We start from the raw sequence: 22,231 nt of genomic DNA on the forward strand, positions 1-22,231 counted from the left end.
AAGGGCTGGTTTTTGTTATTGTTTTAAGATTTCTTTCTTTCTCTTTCTTTCTTTCTTCCTTTTTTTGGTAGGGAAGAGAAATGGATTTTGTTTTGGAACTGTTAAGTTTGAGAGGTCTTTGCAACATCCAAGTAGAGATATCCAGCAGGCAGTTTGAAATACAAAATTAGTGCTCGGAAGACCTGAATTCAAATCCTGCCTCAGAAACACAGTATTTGTGTGACCCTGACTTAATCTCTCTCAACCTCAGTCCCCTCAAGTCCCCATTTGTAAAATGTAGATAATACCTTCTTCATAGGTAGGTTGTGAGAATTGAATGAGATAACCTATATAAAGTGCTTTGCAAATCTTAAAGCAGCATATAAATGCTATCTTATTATTATTATTTGCATAAAGGTGATCATTGAACCCATGGGACACGATAAGGTCATCAGTCAATCAACAAACATTTACTAATAGCCTATGTGCCAGCATAGGTGCTAGGAATAAAAATATAAATGAACAAAACCATTCCTAGTCTCAAAGGAACAATTCCTCCATTCTATTGGGGGAAACAAGTACATACACAAGAATATATAGAATGAATGCAAAATAAATAACATCATTTAGGAAGAAGGGCATTGGAAAATTGGGCTGATCAGGAAGGGTTGTCCTTGAGGTGTGTCATGAAGGAAGAGAGGGATTCACAGAGGTGAAGAGGGAGTTTATTCCAGGCATGGAGATGGGAAATAAAGATGTGTGAGGAATAGAGACAAGATAAGAGTATAATGCTGTATGATGAAGCTGGAAAGATAGTTTGGGTATAGTCCTCTAAGCAGAGGAGTTTCTATTTTACCTTTGAGGCAACAGGGAGTTTCTGGAATTTACTGAGTAGGGAAACATCATGGTCAGACATGTGCTTAAGGAAAAACACTTTACCAGCTGTGTGCAGGAGGGATTGGAGTGGAGAGAGACTTGAAGCAGGGCCAGTTAAGCAAGGGTATAGAGAAGGGGAGAGGAGAGGGGAGGGGATGGGAGGGAAAGGAGAAGGAGGGAGAGGGAAGGGGAGAGGAAGGGAGGGGAGGGAAGAGACTATGGATGGAGTATGAAAAATTTTTCATACAGGTTTTGAGGAAGTTGGAGACAACATGGCTTTTTTTTTTTAACGGTCATTATTCTAGAGAGGTTGGGAGCTAGTGTTTGGGTTTGGGAACTAGTGTTCTTCTTGATCTTCTAAAAAGGACCCAGCTGACCAATTGAAGATCTTCTGTATCTTTCTACATATCTTTTTTTGTTTTATTGCTGTTTTTCTTTCACCTGGCTATGACTTCCCAATACCATTCTCCCACTGGAACTTTCCCTTGTAAGAAAGCACAGTTAAACAAGTCAAACTGACACATTAACTATGTCTGACTCCATTTGCCTCATTCTATACTTATAGCCCAACATGTGTCTACCCAGAGAGCTAAGTTTCATCATCAGCCATCTAGAGTTTGGATTCATCATTGTAATAATCTGATTTCTGGCATCACTTTTTTTTTTGTGTGTGTGTGAGACAATTGGGGTTAAGTGACTTGCCCAGGGTCACACAGCTAGTAAGTGTCAAGTGTCTGAGACTGGATTTGAACTCAGGTCCTCCTGACTCCAGGGCCTATGCTCTATCCACTGTGCCACCTAGCTGCCCCCTGGCATCTCTTAATGTAGTTTTCTTTTGTCATTGTCATTGTATATGTTGCTTTCTTGGCTCTACTTACTTCATTCTACAACTATTTATAGAAGACTTCCCAAGTTTCTTAGAATTTTTCATATTGTCCCCCAAGTCAACAAGCATTTATTAATCACTTATGACATACTGGTCTAATAAGGGGTAAAACAACATAAAGACAACCATGTACAAAGAAGGTATATATAGAATACATTGGAATTAATCTCAGAGGGAAGGATTAAGGAGGATCAAGAAAGGCTTTTTGTATGAGGTGGGATTTTATCTAGGATTTAGAGCAAGCTGGGGAACCTAGTAGACGATGAGGAGGAAGAGAATTATAGGCATGGGGGACAGCCAGTGAAAATGTTTAGAATAAGGAAATGTGGTGTCTTTTAGAGGGGCAGCAAGGAGGCCAGTGCCACTATATCAGAGAGTAGAGCATGGAGGTGAATGAGGTGCAACAGGATTGGAAATGTAGGAGGGGGCTTTGAATATCAAACAGAAGATTTTATATTTCATCTAGAGGTGATAGGGAACCACTGGAGTTTACTAAATGGAGGGGTGTGACATGGTCAGACTGGTGCTTAGGAAGAGTAATAAAAAATAACATATTTGTTGTTTCTGAGGGGGGGGGGGGGGGGGGGAAGGTTGTTTGGTTTTTTTGGTGAGGCAATTGGGGTTAAGTGACTTGCCCAGAGTCACACAGCTAGTAAGTGTTAAGTGTCTGAGGCCGGATTTGAACTCAGGTACTCCTGACTCCAGGGCCAGTGCTCTATCCACTTCGCCACCTAGCTGCCCCATACTTGTTGTTTCTTACAATACAATGGTATTCTATTATGTTCACATACTACAATTTGTTCATCTCTCTCCCAACTGATAGACATCAATTTTGTTTCCATTTTTTTTCTTTTTACAGGAAGAGTGCTGCTTTGAATATTTGATTATATACGGAAACTTTTTGTTACCAATCTCCTTGAGATATGTTTAAGAGTGGCACTGGGTCAAAGAGCATAAATAATTTACTAATTTTCTCACATAGTTCCAAGTGTTTTCCGGAATGGTTAGGCCAATTCATAGCTCTACCAACAGGTCCTGCCAAAGAAACCTTTCCTTTTTTCTTTTTCTTTTCTTTTAAAAAATTTTTATTTTCTTTTTTTCCTTCTTTTTCTTCTTCTTCTTCTTTTTTTGGTCATCTTAGTCAGTTTGCTGGATTGTGAGGTGAAACCTTAGAGTTGTTTAAATTTTCATTTCTATTATTAGTGACTTAAAATAGTTTCATATGGTTGTCAATTAATTGAATTTTTAAAAATCATCTTATTTTCACTGTGTGTTTTAAGTCACCTCACATCCCAGCAAATTAGTAAAGATGATAAAAAATAGAACTGATTAATATGGTTAGGGCTTACACAATTAATATTGTGTGTTCCTCACAAACAAGTTGTTGAGTTTTGGTATTCTTATGTTTCATAGGCACTGATAAAACACAGCTTTTCCATCTCTTACTCTTTGCTTTTATTATAGGACCAGTCCCATCTTCTTCTCTGATCATAAATTTTCTCAATGATATTGCTATATAATTCCCCTGATTCTATTTCAGCAGACTACTTTATTCAAGTCTCTTTAAATAACAAATGATAAATTATAAATGAATTTCTCAGAGAAATATATTAATCATTCAGTGCTTTAGTGGAATAAACAGTTTTTTCCTTATATACAAGCAAACAGACAGTGAGCTCTAAGTGTAAGATAGATGAACACATGGGTGCTAGAGCCATTGTTTTGTAAACTATCAATGATGATGAATGTTGTTACTCTAACTTAATAGAAAGGAAAATGTTTAAACCATTGGGATAGTTCCTAACCCTGACCTCCAACATGAGTTAGGCCATATCACATGGAATTTCCCCTGAAAGTCAACAATGTTGTTCCTAAGGACCAGGCTGTCCCAGGAGACTATGACTCAAGCTGTACCAACCCTGGCAATCTTCCTGATAACCTCTAGTAGTATCAGTCCCCTAAGGGCATAAAAGACCTACATAACTGGAGCCAGGCCCTTCAGATATGTTGGATATCCCAAGACCACAAGAGTCATCACATTCTGCTCTGATGACCAGATATGTTTCCGTATAGAGACAAGGAAGGGCTGTTTCTACCCAAGCTAAATACTGGAGTGCCCTTGTTGAATACCCTTTCTATGTTATGGCTAAGTAAAGCTCTTTTTGTTATCTGTTAAATGAGTAACTCGTTCTATCCCCAAATTAAACCCAAACTAACAGAAGGCCAGCCTGAGTCATGCCCACTCCTAGAAATCATTTATATTAATAAAAACATTAATTTTTAAACAAAGAATGTAAACATGACAATATCATAGTGTTCAACTGTTGTCATAATTTGAGGCTATTAGAAAGAAAAGGCAGCATATATCCCATGACCTAAAATTCTACAGAGGAAGTAAACCCAGAAAGACTGGGAAGCTCTTGAGAATAAAATCTTTTGGAGATTGTAGTGTTCCAAGATTTGCAACCATATAGCATTGCTGAAGAACATTAGAATTTAAAAGGTTGGTCTTTAAAAATTAATTAACTAATTAAGAGACAAATCTTTGTACCACAGAATAGCTTGGTCTCATTAAAAACATTGTGCGGTTTTTTCTTGTTTTTTTAGGCAATTGGGGTTAAGTGACTTGCCCAGGGTCACACAGCCAGTAAGTGTCAAATGTCTGAGGCTAGATTTGAACTCAGGTCCTCCTGAATCCAGGGCCGGTGCTCTATCCACTGCACCACCTAGCTGCCCCTGTGTAGTTTTAAAAATGCAATCCAATTCACTTTCTTCTTTCTCTTCACTTCTGGTCCCAGTGTCTGCCCTAGGTATGTGTACTAATAATGTCCCAGCTCAGTGAACTGAACCAATTGCATTTCATTGTTTGTATAAAAAGTATTTTTCACCTATTTAGTTTTTTGTATATGAAAAATCATGAATTTCAATAAGGAGGATCATTGAATAACTTTCAGGAGTTTTCATGAATTTATGATAATAACATCTGTAGAAAGAAACTTCTATAGTACCTCACCTTCTAAAGGTTAAATCCTATTAAATGCTCTGTACTCCCTGACAGTTGTGAACACTTCCAGTGTTGTGTAAATCTCCTTGCTTATCTGAATAAGTAGAGGGTTATTAGAAAGATATCTCTGGAATTTTTTGTGTGATCTTAACATACTCTTCCTTATTCAAAAAGTCAGTCAATAGGGGCAGCTAGGTGGTACAGTGGATAAAGCATTGGCCCTAGATTCAGGAGGACCTGAGTTCAAATCCAGCCTCAGACACTTGACACTAGCTGTGTTACCCTCGGTAGGTAAGTCACTTACCCCTCATCAACAAGCCTTTATTAAACACTTATGTGTCAGAAACTGTGCTAAATAACAGGGATATAAAGAAAGGCAAAGACAGACTTCAAAAAGTTGCCTTTTACCCCTGTAAAATAGGGAGATAAGACAAACCTTAAATCAGTACATATATGTGAGTTATAATTGTTAGTGAGAGTTTTGTTTGGTTGGTTTTGGTCCAGAACTAATTTCTTCCACCTATCCTCCCCCATCTTATAAGTTCATTCTTTAGGGGGAAGCTAGGTGGTGCAGGGGATAAAGCACTGGCCCTGGATTCAGGAGGACTTGAGTTCAAATCCAGCCTCAGACACTTGACACTTACTAGCTGTGTGACCCTGGGCAAGTCACTTAGCCCCCATTGCCTAGCAATTAAAAAAAAAAAAGGAAAAGAAAAAAATAAGTTCATTCTTTGGACCCAATGCAAGACTTTACATTTATCCCTATTAAATTTTATAGATTCAGCCCAGTGCTCTAACCTGTCATGATCATTTTAGATCCTGACTCTGTCATCTGCTTTGTTAGCCATCAGTCCCAGATTTATTTCATCTGCAAATTTGACAAATATACTACCTATGTGCTTATTTACATCATTGACAAAAATGTTATACAGCACAGGGCCAAGCACAGATCCCTTAGGACCAAGCTTTTGAAACTGTGGGTTGCAACCCCATATGGAGTCACATAACTGAATGTGAGGGTTGTGAAAAATTTGGCAGTAAATATTTGACTCGTATACCTATTTGATATACCTATATACCTGGGCTCATGTAAAAAATTCTCAGGTGAAAAGAGGTCACAAGTTTACGCCTTGCCCTAGGGCATGCCACTGGAAAACTGTTGTGTTGACATTGAACCATTAAGGACTACTTGAAGTCTAGCTACCTAACCATTTCTTTATCTATCTGATTATATTATTGTTTAATCCATTATTTCACTATCTTTTCTATAAGAGTAGTACGAGGGGGCAGCTAGGTGGTGCAGTGGATAAAGCACCAGCCCTGGATTCAGGAGGACCTGAGTTCAAATCCAGCCTCTGACACTTGACACTTACTAGCTGTGTGACCCTGGGCAAGTCACTTAACCCCCATTGCCCCGCAAAAAACAAAACAAAAACAAAGAAAGAGTAGTATGAGATACTTTATCTAAAGCTTTCCTAAAATCTCGGTAAACCACGTCCACACCATTTCCCTCATCTATTAATTAGGTTCATTCTTAAGCAATTGTCTGGCGTTTATATAGTCTGGGACTGTCTGTAAATCACTTGTTGATTAGCTGTGCTAATGGAGATAAAAAGTGATGCTTTAATCAAATAATAAACGATTTCTTTTGAAGTCTCCTTTATGTTACAAAGAATTTAACGTAATCTTTTGGTGTCCAGGGCAATTGGTCTCACAGAATCACTTACATCCTTTCCAACCTTAATTGTCCTTTTTTACCCATGCCTCTGTAACAAATTTCCTCAGAATGCAGTACAAATCTGCTTATCTTTATCTGGAGATACAACCCATTATGAAAGTATGGAGAGTAAATAAGCCAGGTTTAAAAAGCAAGAACCTTAGAAGATTATGGAGGCAGGGGAGTGTGGAGAAATTAGAGAATTGTTCACTTCACCACATCTGAGACAGGGCACATTCAAGCAAACGGCAAATTCTGTCTAGGCAGATCAATGAACAATCATTTGGTGAGTGCCTACTATGTGTCGTACAGTGTTCTAAGGATGCAAATGATAAAATATTTGTTTTAAAAGGGTCTTTCCATTATATCCTTCACCACATTACATTCTTTGTTGCTGGCAATAGAAGCCTGCTACCAAGTAATTCCTTCCACTTCTAAACAACATAGATCAAGAAAGCAAACAAAGCTCCCCTGCTCATAAGTATAATTGATACTATTGCCCTTTCCGGTATTCTCTCCTTTCCATGCTATTAGCTCCTGCCATGTATGCATTTGCAGCGCTGTAGCCCAGGTCCCCCTTTACAGATTGTGGAGCTCCAAAGTTCCCAGGCTTCCATCTTTCCTTATGATTGGGAAAAGTTATAGATCCCATCATCCCTGCTGCCAATATGGGATTATACTTTAATTTAAAATGCATTATATTACAGACTCCTTTGTATGAATGTGTTTAAAAATGCTAATACTTTTTGGAAAATTCCAAATAAATATTGAGTATCTCAAACTGTCCTTTGTGGGGACCAATTTTTAATTGGGGAGTGCTAGCTAAGCGGCTCGCCGCAATATTGGGGCAAGGAAGGAGACCAGCAGCCTCCCTCGAAACAGAACAAGATTTATTTTAACAAGAACGAATTAAAAAAAAAAACAACACATGGGGCAGCTAGATGGCGCAGTGGATAGAGCACTGGCCCTGGAGTCAGGAGTACCTGAATTCAAATCTGGCTTCAGACACTTAACACTTACTAGCTGTGTGACCCTGGGCAAGTCACTTAACCCCAATTGCCTCACTAAAAAAACAAAAAAACAAAAAAAACAAACCACAAACAGGATCAGTAGGATCAAGGGAAAGGAAATAAAATGAGGAAAGGTAAATTATAATACTTGAAAAAATACCACAGCCCAGGAATCAGCTGAAAATATGCAGCAGAACGCCTGTCACTTTCCAGCTTTCACCTAGAATGCCCAATTCTCCTCCCTCAAACCTAGAAACACCCCACACAGTCCCAGCCAATGTAATGGCCGCTGTGACAGTCACATGACTGCCCTCTCTAGGCTTCCAATGCTTATAATTTTGCCAGGCCTATGTAGTGGTGATGACGTGAGATGCCAGAGCACTGGCAACGGCTACAACCAGTGGGTGGAGCACCGTGCGGTTTGCGGAGCCCCAGGCCAGTGCACGCCGAGGCATAAAAACCTCAAATAACAATTAATTCTTTACACCTTGATAATAAAAAAAAAATGAATTACTTTATATTTCAAAATTTTAATAGCATACTTCTATCAAATCTACAGACTTCTCAATATAAATCATTTATCAATTATTATAGGACTCTAACAACAAAAATATATTAGCAAAATTATATAAAAGTATTCCCCAAATTTCTTAGATAATTTTTCCTATTTAATAACTGAATTTAACTTTTTAATAAGTAAGGCTTTTTACTCTAAATGTATTTAGTATGCTAACCTGGGTAGCTAAAAGGATGATAGTACCTTAGTCCTGTGATGGCTCCATTATTATTATACTGTGATTGTTAAATGGAGAGGAATAGAAAGAGTTTTTTAGAATTTATTCTGAAATCTCAACTCCTTAAGGTGATGAACATCACTTTGTCTGAATCAGATTTCAAAACTCGGATGTGTTTTGGTGCTGAGTATACAATATAAATAATATAAAAATATCTTTAATATCTAAAAATATACTCATCAATCACTATTTATTCAGTGCCTATATAGGAGCTTTATGTACATTTGCTTTTGTGTGTGTGTGTGAGGCAATTGGAGTTAAGTGACTTGCCCAGGGTCACACAGCTAGTAAGTGTTAAGTGTCTGAAGCCAGATTTGAACTCAGGTACTCCTGACTCCAGGGCCAGTGCTCTATCCACTGCGCCATCTAGCTGCCCCTTTTATGTACATTTGTACCAAATCAGATACTTTGGTCTGGTTTTGTACCTAATGATGAAGTCAGATATGCTGAGGAAAGTTAATATTGACCAAATAACAATTAAAGTAATAATAATTTCCCAGAAAATTAATTCTTTACCAGTCTAGTGTGATTCTCATACTCTGTTTCATCTAACCGTAGTACTTATAACACATACCAGTAATATCAGCACACACATACATGCATGTACATGCATGTACATATGCACATGTGTGCGTGTGCACACACACACACACACACACATGCTCATACTCACACTTCAGCCTGTTTTTCAGTACGTTGTCCACCTAGAAGCCACACTCTAGGTCAGATTTTCCTTATTCCATATATAGTCTGGAGTTGCCCTTTTTGAACACTAGATGGTGTTTCTATACCAGTAAAAGGTGAAAAGTGGGCTGAGAATACTTTGTTTACATGGGAGCTAGTGGAAATTAATGAAAGATTCAAAATGATGAATGAACATGAGGCTGTGAAAATGTAGATCAAAGGTTTCTCAAGGCAAAGGTGGGTTTGGGTACCATCAGATGAGCAGAAAAGTGAAATATAGGGTTGTCAAAAACCCCAACTACTTGTATTTTCAAACTACTTGTATTGACTTGCATGTGCTTATAAATGTTTTTAAATTGTCTTTTTCAGGTATAGTCTGACTACAAACTCATTCTAGTCATGGATAACCTTCTCATTATTCTTTCTCTTTGCCAACATAGAACAAGCCCTTAATAAACATTACTGGCCAGCAGGCTCCCTTCTAGGGAGGAATATGGCAGTAGAATATTTATGTAGTCCTTGAGAGAAAAGGCTGCTATGTTGTTTATTTTGTTTTTGTATCCACAGCACCTATCATAGTTCCCTGAACATAGAATGATCTTTATTTAATTCAGTAGGCATTCGATGCCTTTTATGTACAAGACACTGGACATTAGAGCTATAACAACAAAAGCAAAATGTTCTCTACCATCAAGGACCATACACCTTGTGGGGGGAAACGGAAGCTCGGAATTCTTTGAGACAGAGACATAGAGGAAGAGCATTCCTAGCATCTGGCATGGCCCATGCATGAAGAGAGGAGATGATGTGTACAAGAGACAACAGGTAGGTCAGTTTGGCTATAATGTAGTAGGAATTAATGAGAGGAACTAATGTATAAGTTTTTGATTATCAGACAGAGGAATTTGTATTTTTCTCTTGAGGCCATAAGGAGCTACTGAAGCTTCTGGAGCAGGGGAGTCTTAGTCAGAAGTGCACTTTAGGTATATCAGTTTGACACCTGTGTGGAGGATGGTTTGGACAGAGAAGAGACTGGAAGCAGGGAGATCAAATAGGAAGCTGTTGAAAAAACCTTTTAGATGAGGTAAGATGAGGGCCTGAACCATAATTGTAGCTCCAAGAGTAGAGAACAGAGGGGACATATCAGAGAGATGTTGTAGATGTAAAATTAATTGATAAGACTTGGTAACTTATTGGATATGAGGAATGAGGAAGCATGAAGGGTCAGAGGTTGTGAATCTCAGTGTCTGGAAGTATGATAATACCATGAACATAAATTTTTTAAAATGAGTAAAAGTTGGGGAAAAGATAATAAGTTCTATTTTTGAACTTAAGATATCTGTCAACATCCAGGTAGAGATAACTATCATATCAATGATAGGGATTCAAACAAAGGAAGAAGAGAAAAAGGCTAGATATATAGATTTGGTTCAATATCAGGAAAACTCTAAACATAATATGACCATAGTAATAACAAAAAAATGAAAAGCAGACGATAATGTCAACAGATACAGAAAAGACTTTTAACTATAACCCTTAACTATGTTAGAAACCTTAGAATGCATAGGAATAAATGGGTCTTTCCTTTATATAGTAAACCATCTATTGAAAAACAAAAACTAGAGTTATCTTCAATGGAGAAACAATAGCAGTCAAGGGTAAAGCTAGGATATCCCATAGTCACCACTATTATTTAATATAGTTCTAGAAATGCTAGCTAGAGCAGTAATCTAAGAAAAAGAAATTGATATCATTAACATTAGTAATGAGAAAACAAAACCATTGCTATTTGTAGATGATAGGATTATTTACTTAGAGAATCCTAGAGATTCAACCAAAAATGAATTAAAACAATAACTTGGATATAAAACAAACTGACAAAAATTGTTTAGATTCTGTATATCTAACAAAACCTAGCAGTAAGAGATAGAAAAAAAAAGTCCATTCAAAATAACACTAAGGACTTAGCTGTATGAGACTCAAAACCACTATTTACATAAATAAAAAGACAAATAATTGGAGGAATAGTATTTCTTAATGTGTATACCATGATAATGCATTACAAATTATAATATCATATAAATTAATTTACAGATTAAATATAATATTAATCAGAGTAACAAGGGATTACTTCATATAACTATTCATCTGGAAGAGCAAAACATCAAAACTCTGAAGGAAAGTAATGGAAAAAAGATAAAAATAAAGGGGTCTTGGATAAAGTACTGGCCCTTAATTCAGGAGGACCTGAGTTCAAATCCAGCCTCAAACACTTGACACTTACTAGCTGTGTGACCCTGGGCAAGTCACTTAGCCCTCATTGCCCCACACAAATAAATACATAAATAGATAGATAGATAGATAGATAGATAGATAGATAGATAGATAGATAGATAGATAGATAGATAGATAAATAAGTAAATGAACAGATAAATAAATAAATGAATAAACAAACGAATGAATAAATAAATGAATGAATGAATGAATAAAAATAAATAAATAAAGGGGTCTTAGCTGTATCTGATTTCAAACTATACTATTAAAGCAGTTACCATCCAAAATATTTGGTACTGATTAAAAAATAGAAAAGTTGATCAGTAGAACAGATCTAGGTAAACAAAACTCAGAAACAAATGCAAATAGCATTGTGTTCAATAAACTCCAGGATACCAACTACTGGGTTTATGCCTCCATATTAAAAACAAAAACAAAAAACTGCTTAGAAAACTGGAAAGCTGTCAGATAGAAATTAGTTTTAGATCAGTATCTTAAGTCACATAGCACAATAAACTCCAAATGGATATATGACCTAATGGTAGCTATATCCACCTATATGTATACATATTCATACATACATTCTAGCCACTGTGCTAAGCAAGCACTGGTGATTCAAATACAAGAAAACAGGATTGTCCCTATTCTCAAGGAGTTTATATTCTAATGGAAGAAGACAATACATATAAAAGATTTGGTCAAGGTTAGGGGTAAATACCTATGCTGAGGCAAGGTTACTGAGGAAATCGAACAATTCAGGAGTGAGTAAGCTGAGAGTGAAGCAAGCAGAACTAGAGTTTCTCATGAAATATTGATCTCAGGGCAGCTAGGTGACACAGTGGATAGAGCACCGGCCCTGGATTCAGGAGGATTCAGAACCTGAGTTCAAATCCAGCCTCAGACACTTAACACTTACTATCTGTGTGACCCTGGGCAAATCACTTAACCCCAATTGCTTCAAAAAAAAAAGAAAGAAAGTATAAAAATATTTTTGATGAGTAGGCCTAATTTTGGGGCTAAAGCTGACTGGAGGACTAATCTGGGGACTTTTGACTGTTTGGCTAATCTGACTGCTATTAATTTAATGTGGGCCGTTTATAAAGTTCCACCACACAGCTCCACTCCCAAATTGATAAGCATAATATTAAGAAGCCTCTTAACTAAATAATCAAATCAGAGTTTATTTATGAGATACTATTGAAAATTAAGAATACAGGGAAATAAAATGTACAACCTGACTGCTTTCCTGCGGTCTCTTTCCACTGTGTCTCTTTCCCACCTGCTGTGCTTTGAGCTTTTTTAATATGATAAGGGCCTTAGCTGCCTCCCGCCTCAGGGCACGTTATGCTTTCCCTGATTTGTAATAAGGCCTGTAACCTTTTTAATACAATAAGGGCCTTAGCCAAACCCCTTTCACGTTGTAAATCCCCTTGCTTCTAACTTTCCTCTCCTTACTGCCGACCTTCTGTCTGTCTGCTCCGTCAGTCTGCCCTTCGGCCTCTCTTTTCCCTGCTCCTAGTGCTTCTCCAGAGTCCTTGTAGCCCCGTCTCTAGTCTGCCACGCTCCAACCTTTCTAATCTAATCAGCCGCCACTTGACCTCTTCTCCACCTCATCTAGTCCCTCTGCCCTCTAAGTCTTATCTGCTGACCTCCAGTCCTCCTGTCAGCCCCCGTACCTTGTCGGCCCCCCTTGCTGTCTAACTCCCAGGTCTATATATACCTTTTCTTCTCTCCACTCAAATCTCGGGGCTTCCTGCACCCCCACAGACCAAGCTAATCTGCCAGTCAGGGCTGCAGCTGGTTGGGGGGGGCGGGGTGCGCTCCACCTTCACGTGCCTCAGCACAGGCTACGCCAGAGCCCCGCATCTCTCAGATACCTCCGCTCAGGTCGGAGGGAACTGGGGGCTTTTTCCCCCAGCTGGCATCTAGTACAGCCCACGGGGCTTTTTTCGCTCAGCTGAAGCTGAGGAGGAGGGGCACCAGCCCCTCCCACAGAGAAGAGACCCTGAGGGCCTAAGGCTTTCCAATCTCAGCCCAAAGGTAGGGTCCCCAAATCAAAATAAATTTCTAAGAAAGAAAGAAAGAAAGAGAAAGAAAGAAAAGAAATATTGATCCTACATACAAAAGTTCATATCATTAAAAAAAAAGGAGAAAGGAAATAGATATCTTTTACAACTATGGATGAAAGAGAATGCTTGCCTAAACAAGGGATAGAGGTGATCAAAAAAGACAAGGTAGAAAATTTTGATTACATAGAATTGGAAAGCTTTAGCACAAGCAAAATAAATGCTTTCATAAATAGAAGGGGAACAAATGGGAAAAACTCAGCAGATTTCTCTGATAAAGGTATAATATTTCAAATTATATAAAGAATTAATAAAAAGATATAAAAACAAGAGCCATTCCTCATTAGATAAATAGCCAAAGGATATGAATGTCAGTTCTCAAATGAAGAATACCCACTAACAAACATGAAAAAAATTCAAATCACTAATGATTAGAGAAATGCAAATTAAAACAATTCTGAGGTTTTCATGTTGCATCTATCAGCTCAGCAAAGATGACAAGGGAGGACAATTGTTGGAAGGGATTTAAGAGAAAATTCATGCTAATGTATTTCTTTTTTTTTTTTTCAGGGCAATGGGGGTTAAGTGACTTGCCCACAGTCACACAGCTAGTAAGTGTCAAGTGTCTGAGGATGGATTTGAACTCAGGTACTCCTGAATCCAGGGCCGGTGCTTTATCCACCGCGCCATCTAGCTGCCCCCTAATGTATTTCTAATAAGACACTAAACTCTACTTAATCTTTGACCCAGTGATGCCACTCAGTTAGCTATCTATCCCAAGGATAAAAAGAAAGAACCTACACGTACAAGAATTTTTCTAGCAGCACTTTTTGTAATAGCAAAGAACTGAAAATAAAATAAGTGCCCAACAACTGGGGAATGGCTGAACAAGTTATAGTATCAGAATGTAATAAGAGTATTATCATACCACAAGAAATGAAAAAGATGGCAGATTAAGAGAAACATGGAAAAATTTGAATAAACTGATGCAGAATGAAATGAGCAGAACTGGAACAGTTTATGTGATAACAATAGTTTGAAAAACCTTAGAATTTTGGTCAAAGTAGCAAACAATAATGATTTCATGAAGAAATATGATTCTCATCTCTTGAGATGCAGAATTATTAATAATATATAATATAATATATGATATATAATGTGTAAGCAATTAATTATATATTACGTCTATTGGAGAAGGGAATGGCAAACCATTCCAGTATCTTTGTCAAGGAAAACCCAAATGAGGTCATGAAGACTAAGACGAGACTGAAACAATTGAATAACAACAACAAATATAGGTATATAGTGTTTTAACATAACATTATACGGGGCAGCTAGGTGGCGCAGTGGATAGAGCACCAGCCCTGGAGTCAGGAGTACCTGAGTTCAAATTTGGCCTCAGACACTTAACACTTACTAGCTGTGTGACCCTGGGCAAGTCACTTAACCCCAATTGCCTCACTTAAAAAAAAAAAACACCATAACATTATACATATAATATAATATGTGATAATCCACTCTTCTCAGATATGGCCCATGTATTGATTTGTTTTACTTAATTATACACAATTTATTAAAAAAAAAAAAAGAAGGCTTCTATGCAGGGAAGTAAATGGGAGTTGGGAGGTAGTAGACACACAGAAAAATCAATAAAAATATTTTTTAAATGCACATAAGAAAAAAGTATAGAAGGGACATAGATAAATGACCCATTTTGTTACTACAATATGTGTGTGGGTGTGTATATATACACACCTACAACCCCCCCCATATATATGTATACATAGAGACAGATAAAGTTTTAAAAAAAAAGCTTCACATGCAAGATCATGGTTTTTTTTAAGCAAACCCCCTATTTTTTCTGCATATTGAAGTATTTAAATTGCTGGTGATTACTAAGCTCACAATTTTTTTTTTTAAGTGTAAAAAGATATATGTAGATTTGACAAATGTTTGTTCAGTTCCACACCTTCAGGTAAAACTAGAAGGAATTAAGGGGGCAGCTAGGTGGTGCAGTGGATAAAGCACTGGACCTAGATTCAGGAGGACTTGAATTCAAATCTGACCTCAGACACTTGACACTTACTAGCTGTGTGATCCTGGGCAAGTCACTTAACCCTCATTGCCCCCCCCCAAAAAACTCCAAAAACAAAACAAAACAAAACCTAGAAGGAACTTTTTACCAAAGCATAAAACTGCTCTTCCTGAAAATCATACACTATTGTACTAAGGATGAGTATCTGAGAAAAGCAGCTGAGGAGCCATGTCCTCTTCCTACCAATAGTTCCTGGCTCTTCCTTATTCCTCTGATTTCCAGTTCCAAAACAGTATCTCTCTTTTTCATCACCATCTCCAAAGGGTTTTCAAGTGTTTCCTAAAGAAAAAAAGATGGATTAGGAGTCTGACCTCAGCTTTGAGAACTTCTAAAAGCCAGGATGCTGCTCACTGGCCTCAACTTAGATTCAATTTAAAGTAAGTACATCATCATATATAATCATTGAGCTGGGAGGAAATTTAGAGGTCACCTAGTCCACACCCCTCCTTCTGAAACTGAGTCCCAGCTAGATGAAGTAACTTGACTGAAGTCACAGCTGAATGTAAGAGCAAAAACGATTGTCCCCTGGCTTCCCAGGTCAGTGATCTTTCCACTATTCAATAGTGCTACATTCATCCTTCCTAATTAAAAAAAGTAGCTAATAGGGAATGGGAGATCCTGATATAAAAGAGACATTGGCACCCTTTTACTAGTGGTTCAGGTCCTGACCTCTATTCTTTCCATGTACTGGTCAAGGACAGAAGAAGCTGGTGAATGTGATAAGGAAATGTTTAGGGAAGTTAAGGGTGGAGCGGTCATACCAACTCTCACAGAAATGAGGTGTCATTGTGCTAATTCATTTGGGAGAGTGACCAAAACAACTTGTGATATAAGCAGAAGATGCCTTGGGGCCCTCCCATTCCCCTTTTTTTGATTGCCCCAAGGTATACAATCCCCCTTTCTATTTCTCATTTCACATGGCTTCTTACTGCAGCACATTGATCCAAGACTAGTCTTCCTTGGAAGAATCACATACTTTCTCAATCCCTTTCTCCCCATTCAGAATTGACCTGTCCTACCTAGTATTTTTAATTAGTTCTAATAGGTTAACATTTCTCCTGACAACACATTTTGCATTTTAACAGAGAATTGCGGGGCAGCGAGGTGGCGCAGTGGATAAAGCACCGGCCCTGGATTCAGGAGTACCTGAGTTCAAATCCGGCCTCAGACACTTAACGCTTACTAGCTGTGTGACCCTGGGCAAGTCACTTAACCCCAATTGCCTCACGCAAAAAACAAAAAACAGAGAATTGCCCAGAAGGGTAACTCTACTGGTAGGAATTTTAGTAGGAGAGAAATTTAGGAGCAGGGTAGAACTTTTAGCCATTTTAAAAATCATACCATTTTAGCTGTACATAAGAGGAGCCAGCCATGTATCACTGATGATGTCTATAAGCCCTCCCATGGATGAAAGACTACAGCAGAGTGTATCCTTAATAAAGGAGAGGGATCCTGAGACATCTGTATATATCACTCCATGTCTGGTATATGTAGCCCCATGTCTAAGTCCTGAGACCACAAAAATGGCATTGTGACCTCTGCAACCCAATAGGAGGAGGACTGGGCAAATCTCATTTCTGTGCTGTTTTTCCTATAGTGTGGTTTGATGGAGTTGGGCCAGGTTGTAGAAAGGCTGCCAGGTACCATTGGGCTACTTTGCATTAAACTTACATGATTTCCATGGAAAGGGGAAAGGGACCCACATGTACAAAAAATATTTATAGCTGCTCTTTACGTGGTAGCAAGGAATTGGAAGTTGAGGGGATGCCCATCAATTGGGGAATGGCTGGACAAGTTGTGGTATATGAATACAATGGAATACTATTGTGCTGTAAGAAATGATGAGCAGGAGGAGTTCAGAGAAACCTGGAGTGTCTTATGTGAGCTGATGATGAGTGAGATGAGCAGAACCAGAACAACATGGTACACAGTATCATCAACATTGAGTGTTGATCTACTGCGATGGACTATATTCTTCTCACCAATGCAATGGCACAGAAGAGTTCCAGGGAACTTGTGATGGAAGAGGATCTCCAAATCCAAGAAAAAAAAAAAAGAACTGTGGAGTATAGATGCTGAATGAACCATACTATTTCTTTTGTTTTTGGTGCTGTTGTTTTTTTTTCTATTTTGAGGTTTTTCATCATTGCTCTGATTTTTTCTCTTATAACAGGACTAATGCAGAAATAGGATTAATGTTATTATGTGTATATATATATGTGTGTGTATAGATATCTATATATCTATATCTATATGTATATAGATATATAGATATCTAGATATAACCTATTTCAGATTACCTGTTGTCTAGGGGAGGGGGGAGGGAGGGAGAAAAATCTGAAATTGTAAATCTTGTATAAACAAAAGTTGAGAACTATCTTTACATGTAATGGAAAAAATAAAATACCTTATATGTAAAATTAAATTAAATAAAAAAAAAACTTACATGATTTCCAAGTCTTTTGTAGAGCCCCTCTCCTATGAGGTCCAATTTCATGGGTATGATGTTAACTTCCTATAGTGATATACTATTACAGATTCCTCAACATACCATCTCACAGTGCAGCCATGGGAAATTTGTTTTTCTATAGATTGGTAGTAGTTTTTATGCTATAAAGTGGTCAAGTTAACCCTTTTTTCCCCATAGGATCAGAAGTTTTGAGTCTGAGACTAGAACTAAGGAGACAATTTCCTTGGGAGCTCTGTAGGGTACCTATAGAGAGAATGAGGCAGCTCTGAGCATATAAACCTTCAGTGCTATTAACAACAGAGCGGATTCTCAATTTGATAGAAAAATATCCATCCAAGACATGACTGAAGTGGGTGAGAGGAGATCTGATTGAGGTAGAAAGGGTTGATTGCATCATTTAAGCCATGAAGTCAGTGCTTCAGAAGGCATATGCATACACACACACACACACACACACACAGACACAAACACACACACACACGGATTAGAGAAAGTAAAAGTCCTCATTGACTGCTAATGACTCTGGCACAGCTGTGGCAAGTGTGTGGGTTCACAAGAGTGAGGGAGTTCCCTAAAACATAAGAAGGAGAAGCAAAATAAGCCTATCTGAAACCTAGACTTGAAAATGGTGGTATCTGTGGAGTGGTGGGTCCTATCTGCCACTTTCCTTAAATAAGAAACCTAGGAGGGCGATCTTGTAAGTAGGTCCCTCGGGGCAGAACTTGACATTTTATTTAGATCAAGAATCACCAAGGGGGGCAGCTAGATGGCGAAGTGGTTAAAGCACCGGCCCTGGATTCAGGAGTACCTGAGTTCAAATTCGGCCTCACACACTTGACACTTACTAGCTGTGTGACCGTGGGCAAGTCACTTAACCCTCATTGCCCCACCAAAAAAAAAAAAAAAATCACCAAGAGGAAGAGATTACCTGCTTAGGACCAGAAAAATGGAATGAGATGTGTGAGTCTGAGCAGAGTAAAAGAGTAATGGTGTTAAACCAGCACAATACTAGACATTTGTAGAGAAAATGCTTTCTTCACAGGATCCAGCTAGAAATGTTTTTAATGGATATAATGTTTCTTTGTTGATGTGAACATAAACACAAATAGGAGGACTCAGGAGTGCAAGTTAAGTGTTGGGTACTAGTACAAAGGACTCTATACATGAGGGAGGGAAGGAATCAGATCTACCCTCCTCCCTTACATTTGAAAGACAATGTCCCTTACCTACGTTTTCCCCCCAGAGTGAGGATGTAAAGATCTCCTGATTTTATTGTAGTTAAGAGAGAAATCTCAGAAGTTACTACTGGGAATGAGAAGTAAAGAATCAAAGTCTGGAGTGAAATATTGGATAAGAAATAGGAACTGAAGTTGGGGTGGGGGGAAGAACAACAAAAAGAAAACAGTAAAAAGCATAGGAACCCAGAGGTTTTGTGAAGGCAAATAAAAATCATGGTATAGCGGATTAGAGAGAGGACCTAGTTTCAAGCCCTGCTCCTGACAAACACTGGCTGTGAAGTCCTAATTGAGTCACCTAATCTCTCAGTACTGACTATAAAATGGCAGAACAGTCACAAATTTACATTGGTTGGGAAACCCTTCCCCTTCCCATTCCTACAGGATGTTTCCTACAACATTACATCTCAGGCCTACACAAAAAATGAAAAAGATGAGGAAAAAAAAAGAGAAGCAGGACATCCTTGGCTACAAAAATGGAACAAGGGAACTGAATTTTAGTCAGACTATCCGTTTGCCCTGGTCCAAAAAGACAACTGCTTTTAAAGTATGGTCTGCGGCCTGTTAATGGTCCACAAGTACCTTCAGGTAGTCTCTATTCTAATCATATAAAAATGTAGATTATCTATTTTTAAAAGTGTTTCCCTTGGGCAGCTAGGTGGCGCAGTGGATAGAGCACCAACCCTGGAGTCAGGAGTACCTGAGTTCAAATCCAGCCTCAGACACTTAACACTTACTAGCTGTGTGACCCTGGGCAAGTCAACTCCAATTGCCTCACTAAAAAAACAAACAAACAAAAAAAAGTGTTTCCCTTAGATTAAATTCCAGATTTAAAATTCCTCAAATCAATATTAAAAAAATATAGCCACAATAATGGTTTATTTATCCAGGCAAAAATTCCACAATAAACAACTTGTTTTGTTTGTAGTGGCAAGTGGAAGCAGGGACTACACTGGTGAGCCATAGAGCCTAGTGCCTTGCCAAAATGGCCTGTGGTTAAAAAATAATGAGGGGGCAGCTAGGTGGTGAAGTGGATAGAGTACTGGCCCTGGATTCAGGAGGACCCGAGTTCAAATCTGACCTCAGACACTTAACACTAGCTGTGTGACCCTGGGCAAGTCACTTAACCCCAATTGCCTCACCAAAAAAAAAAAATACTGAGGACTGGGATGCAGGAAGACTGGGTTCTACTACCAGCTCCACCTTGCTTGAAGGACCACAGTGTTTATTTCTTCCATATCTTACTTTAAAAAAATTTTTTATTTATTTGTGGGACAATGAGGGTTTTTTTTTTATATTTGTGAGATATTTTATTTTTTTTTCCGTTACATGTAAAGATAGTTCTCAACTTTTGTTTATACATGCTTTACAATTTCAGATTTTTCTCCCTCCCTCCCCTCCCTCCCCCCTCCCCTAGACAGCAGGTAATCTTATATAGGTTATATCTATATATCTCTATACATATACATATATATATATATATATACACATAATAACATTAATCCTATTTCTGCATTAATCCTGTTACAAGAGAAAGAATCAGAGCAGTGATGCAAAACCTCAAAATAGAAAAAAAAAAACAACAGCACCCAAAACAAAAGAAATAATATGGTTCAATCAGCATCTATACTCCACAGTTCTTTCTTTCTTTTGTTTTTCTTGGATTTGGAGATCCTCTTCTATCATGAGTTCCCTGGAACTCTTCTGTACCATTGCATTGGTGAGAAGAATATAGTCCATCACAGTAGGTCAACACTCAATGTTGATGATACTGTGTACAATGTTCTTCTGGTTCTGCTCATCTCACTCATCATCAGCTCACGTAAGACCCTCCAGGTTTCTCTGAACTCCTCCTGCTCATCATTTCTTACAGCACAATAGTATTCCATTGTATTCATATACCACAACTTGTCCAGCCATTCCCCAATTGATGGGCACCCCTTCAACTTCCAATTCCTTGCTACCACGTAAAGAGCAGCTATAAATATTTTTGTACATGTGGATCCCTTTCCCCCTTCCATGATTTCTTTGGGCAAAAGACCTAAAAGTGGGATTGCTGGGTCAAAGGGTATGCACAGCTTTATCGCCCTTTGGGCATAATTCCAAATTGCTCTCCAGAATGGTTGGATCAGCTCACAGCTCCACCAACAATGCATTAGTGTTCCAATTTTCCCACAGCCCCTCCAACATTTATTATCTTCCTTTTTTGTCATTTTAGCCAATCTGATAGGTGTCAGGTGGTACCTCAGAGTTGTTTTAATTTGCATCTCTCTAATCATTAGAGATTTAGAGCATTTTTTCATATGGGAATAGATAGCTTTGGGGGACAATGAGGTTTAAGTGACTTGCCCAGGGTCACACAGCTAGTAAGTGTCTGAGGCCGGATTTGAACTCAGATCCTTCTGAATCCAGGACTGGTACTTTATCCACTGCACCACCTAGCTGCCCCCCACCCCCACCCCATATCTCAGAAGATAGATCATTAATTCTACCCTGTTTTCTTTTCTGCAGAATTGTAAGGATCAGTATTTTAATATTTGTTAAAGAATTCTGGAGAGATATGAAGGCTAAAGATAGGTTGGTCCTTTTTCTTTCTTTTTTTTTTCTTTTTCTTTTTTTTTTTTGGCAGGACAATGAGGGTTAAGTGACTTGCCTGGGGTCATACAGCTAGTAAGTGTCAAGTGTCTGAGGTCAAATTTGAACTCAGGTCCTCCTGAATCCAGGGCCAGTACTTTATCCACTGTGCCATCCAGCTGCCCCCAAAGGGTACTTTCTTAATCATGTAGTAACATGCCCATCTGCTGCTACTTAAAATATTTTGCCCAAAGAACAAGCATTTGTGGGTGTTGTTTTTTCCTAACTATGGACATAAATGAGGAAGCAACCTTACCCGTGTTATGTAGTCTTCTTTCCTCTTGACATGCATGTTTTTCCTTCTTTAATCCCAACCCATCAATATTCAACATGTTGGACCAGCCTTTTGAGTATTTATTTGGGTTACCAAGCTCCAACAAACAAACAAACAAACAACAACAAAAAACTTTGTAATCATTAGAATATTGTACAACTGGATATTGTTAACTTTATTGTAAATATGGGTGAACAGTGGTCAGGAAAAATAATTTTATATTCTTCAAAAAG

At 38.2% G+C, this 22,231-nt stretch overlaps 1 protein-coding gene across 1 annotated transcript in view; it reads right to left on the bottom strand.

The window, feature by feature from the left end:
* The window catches only part of LOC122738667 (tripartite motif-containing protein 10-like), a 37,398-nt gene extending 15,382 nt beyond the window's left edge, over positions 1 to 22,016 (bottom strand). Inside the window, exons 1-2 of the mRNA XM_043980635.1 lie at positions 21,981 to 22,016; positions 15,569 to 15,664 (exon numbers count right to left, since the gene is read on the bottom strand). Coding sequence (XP_043836570.1) covers positions 15,569 to 15,664; positions 21,981 to 22,016 — 132 coding nt within the window. The remainder of the gene's footprint in view (positions 1 to 15,568; positions 15,665 to 21,980) is intronic.
* Positions 22,017 to 22,231: the final 215 nt, after the last annotated feature.

The sequence above is a fragment of the Dromiciops gliroides genome, chromosome 2 (genome assembly GCF_019393635.1).
Source record: "Dromiciops gliroides isolate mDroGli1 chromosome 2, mDroGli1.pri, whole genome shotgun sequence".
NCBI lineage: Eukaryota > Metazoa > Chordata > Mammalia > Microbiotheria > Microbiotheriidae > Dromiciops > Dromiciops gliroides.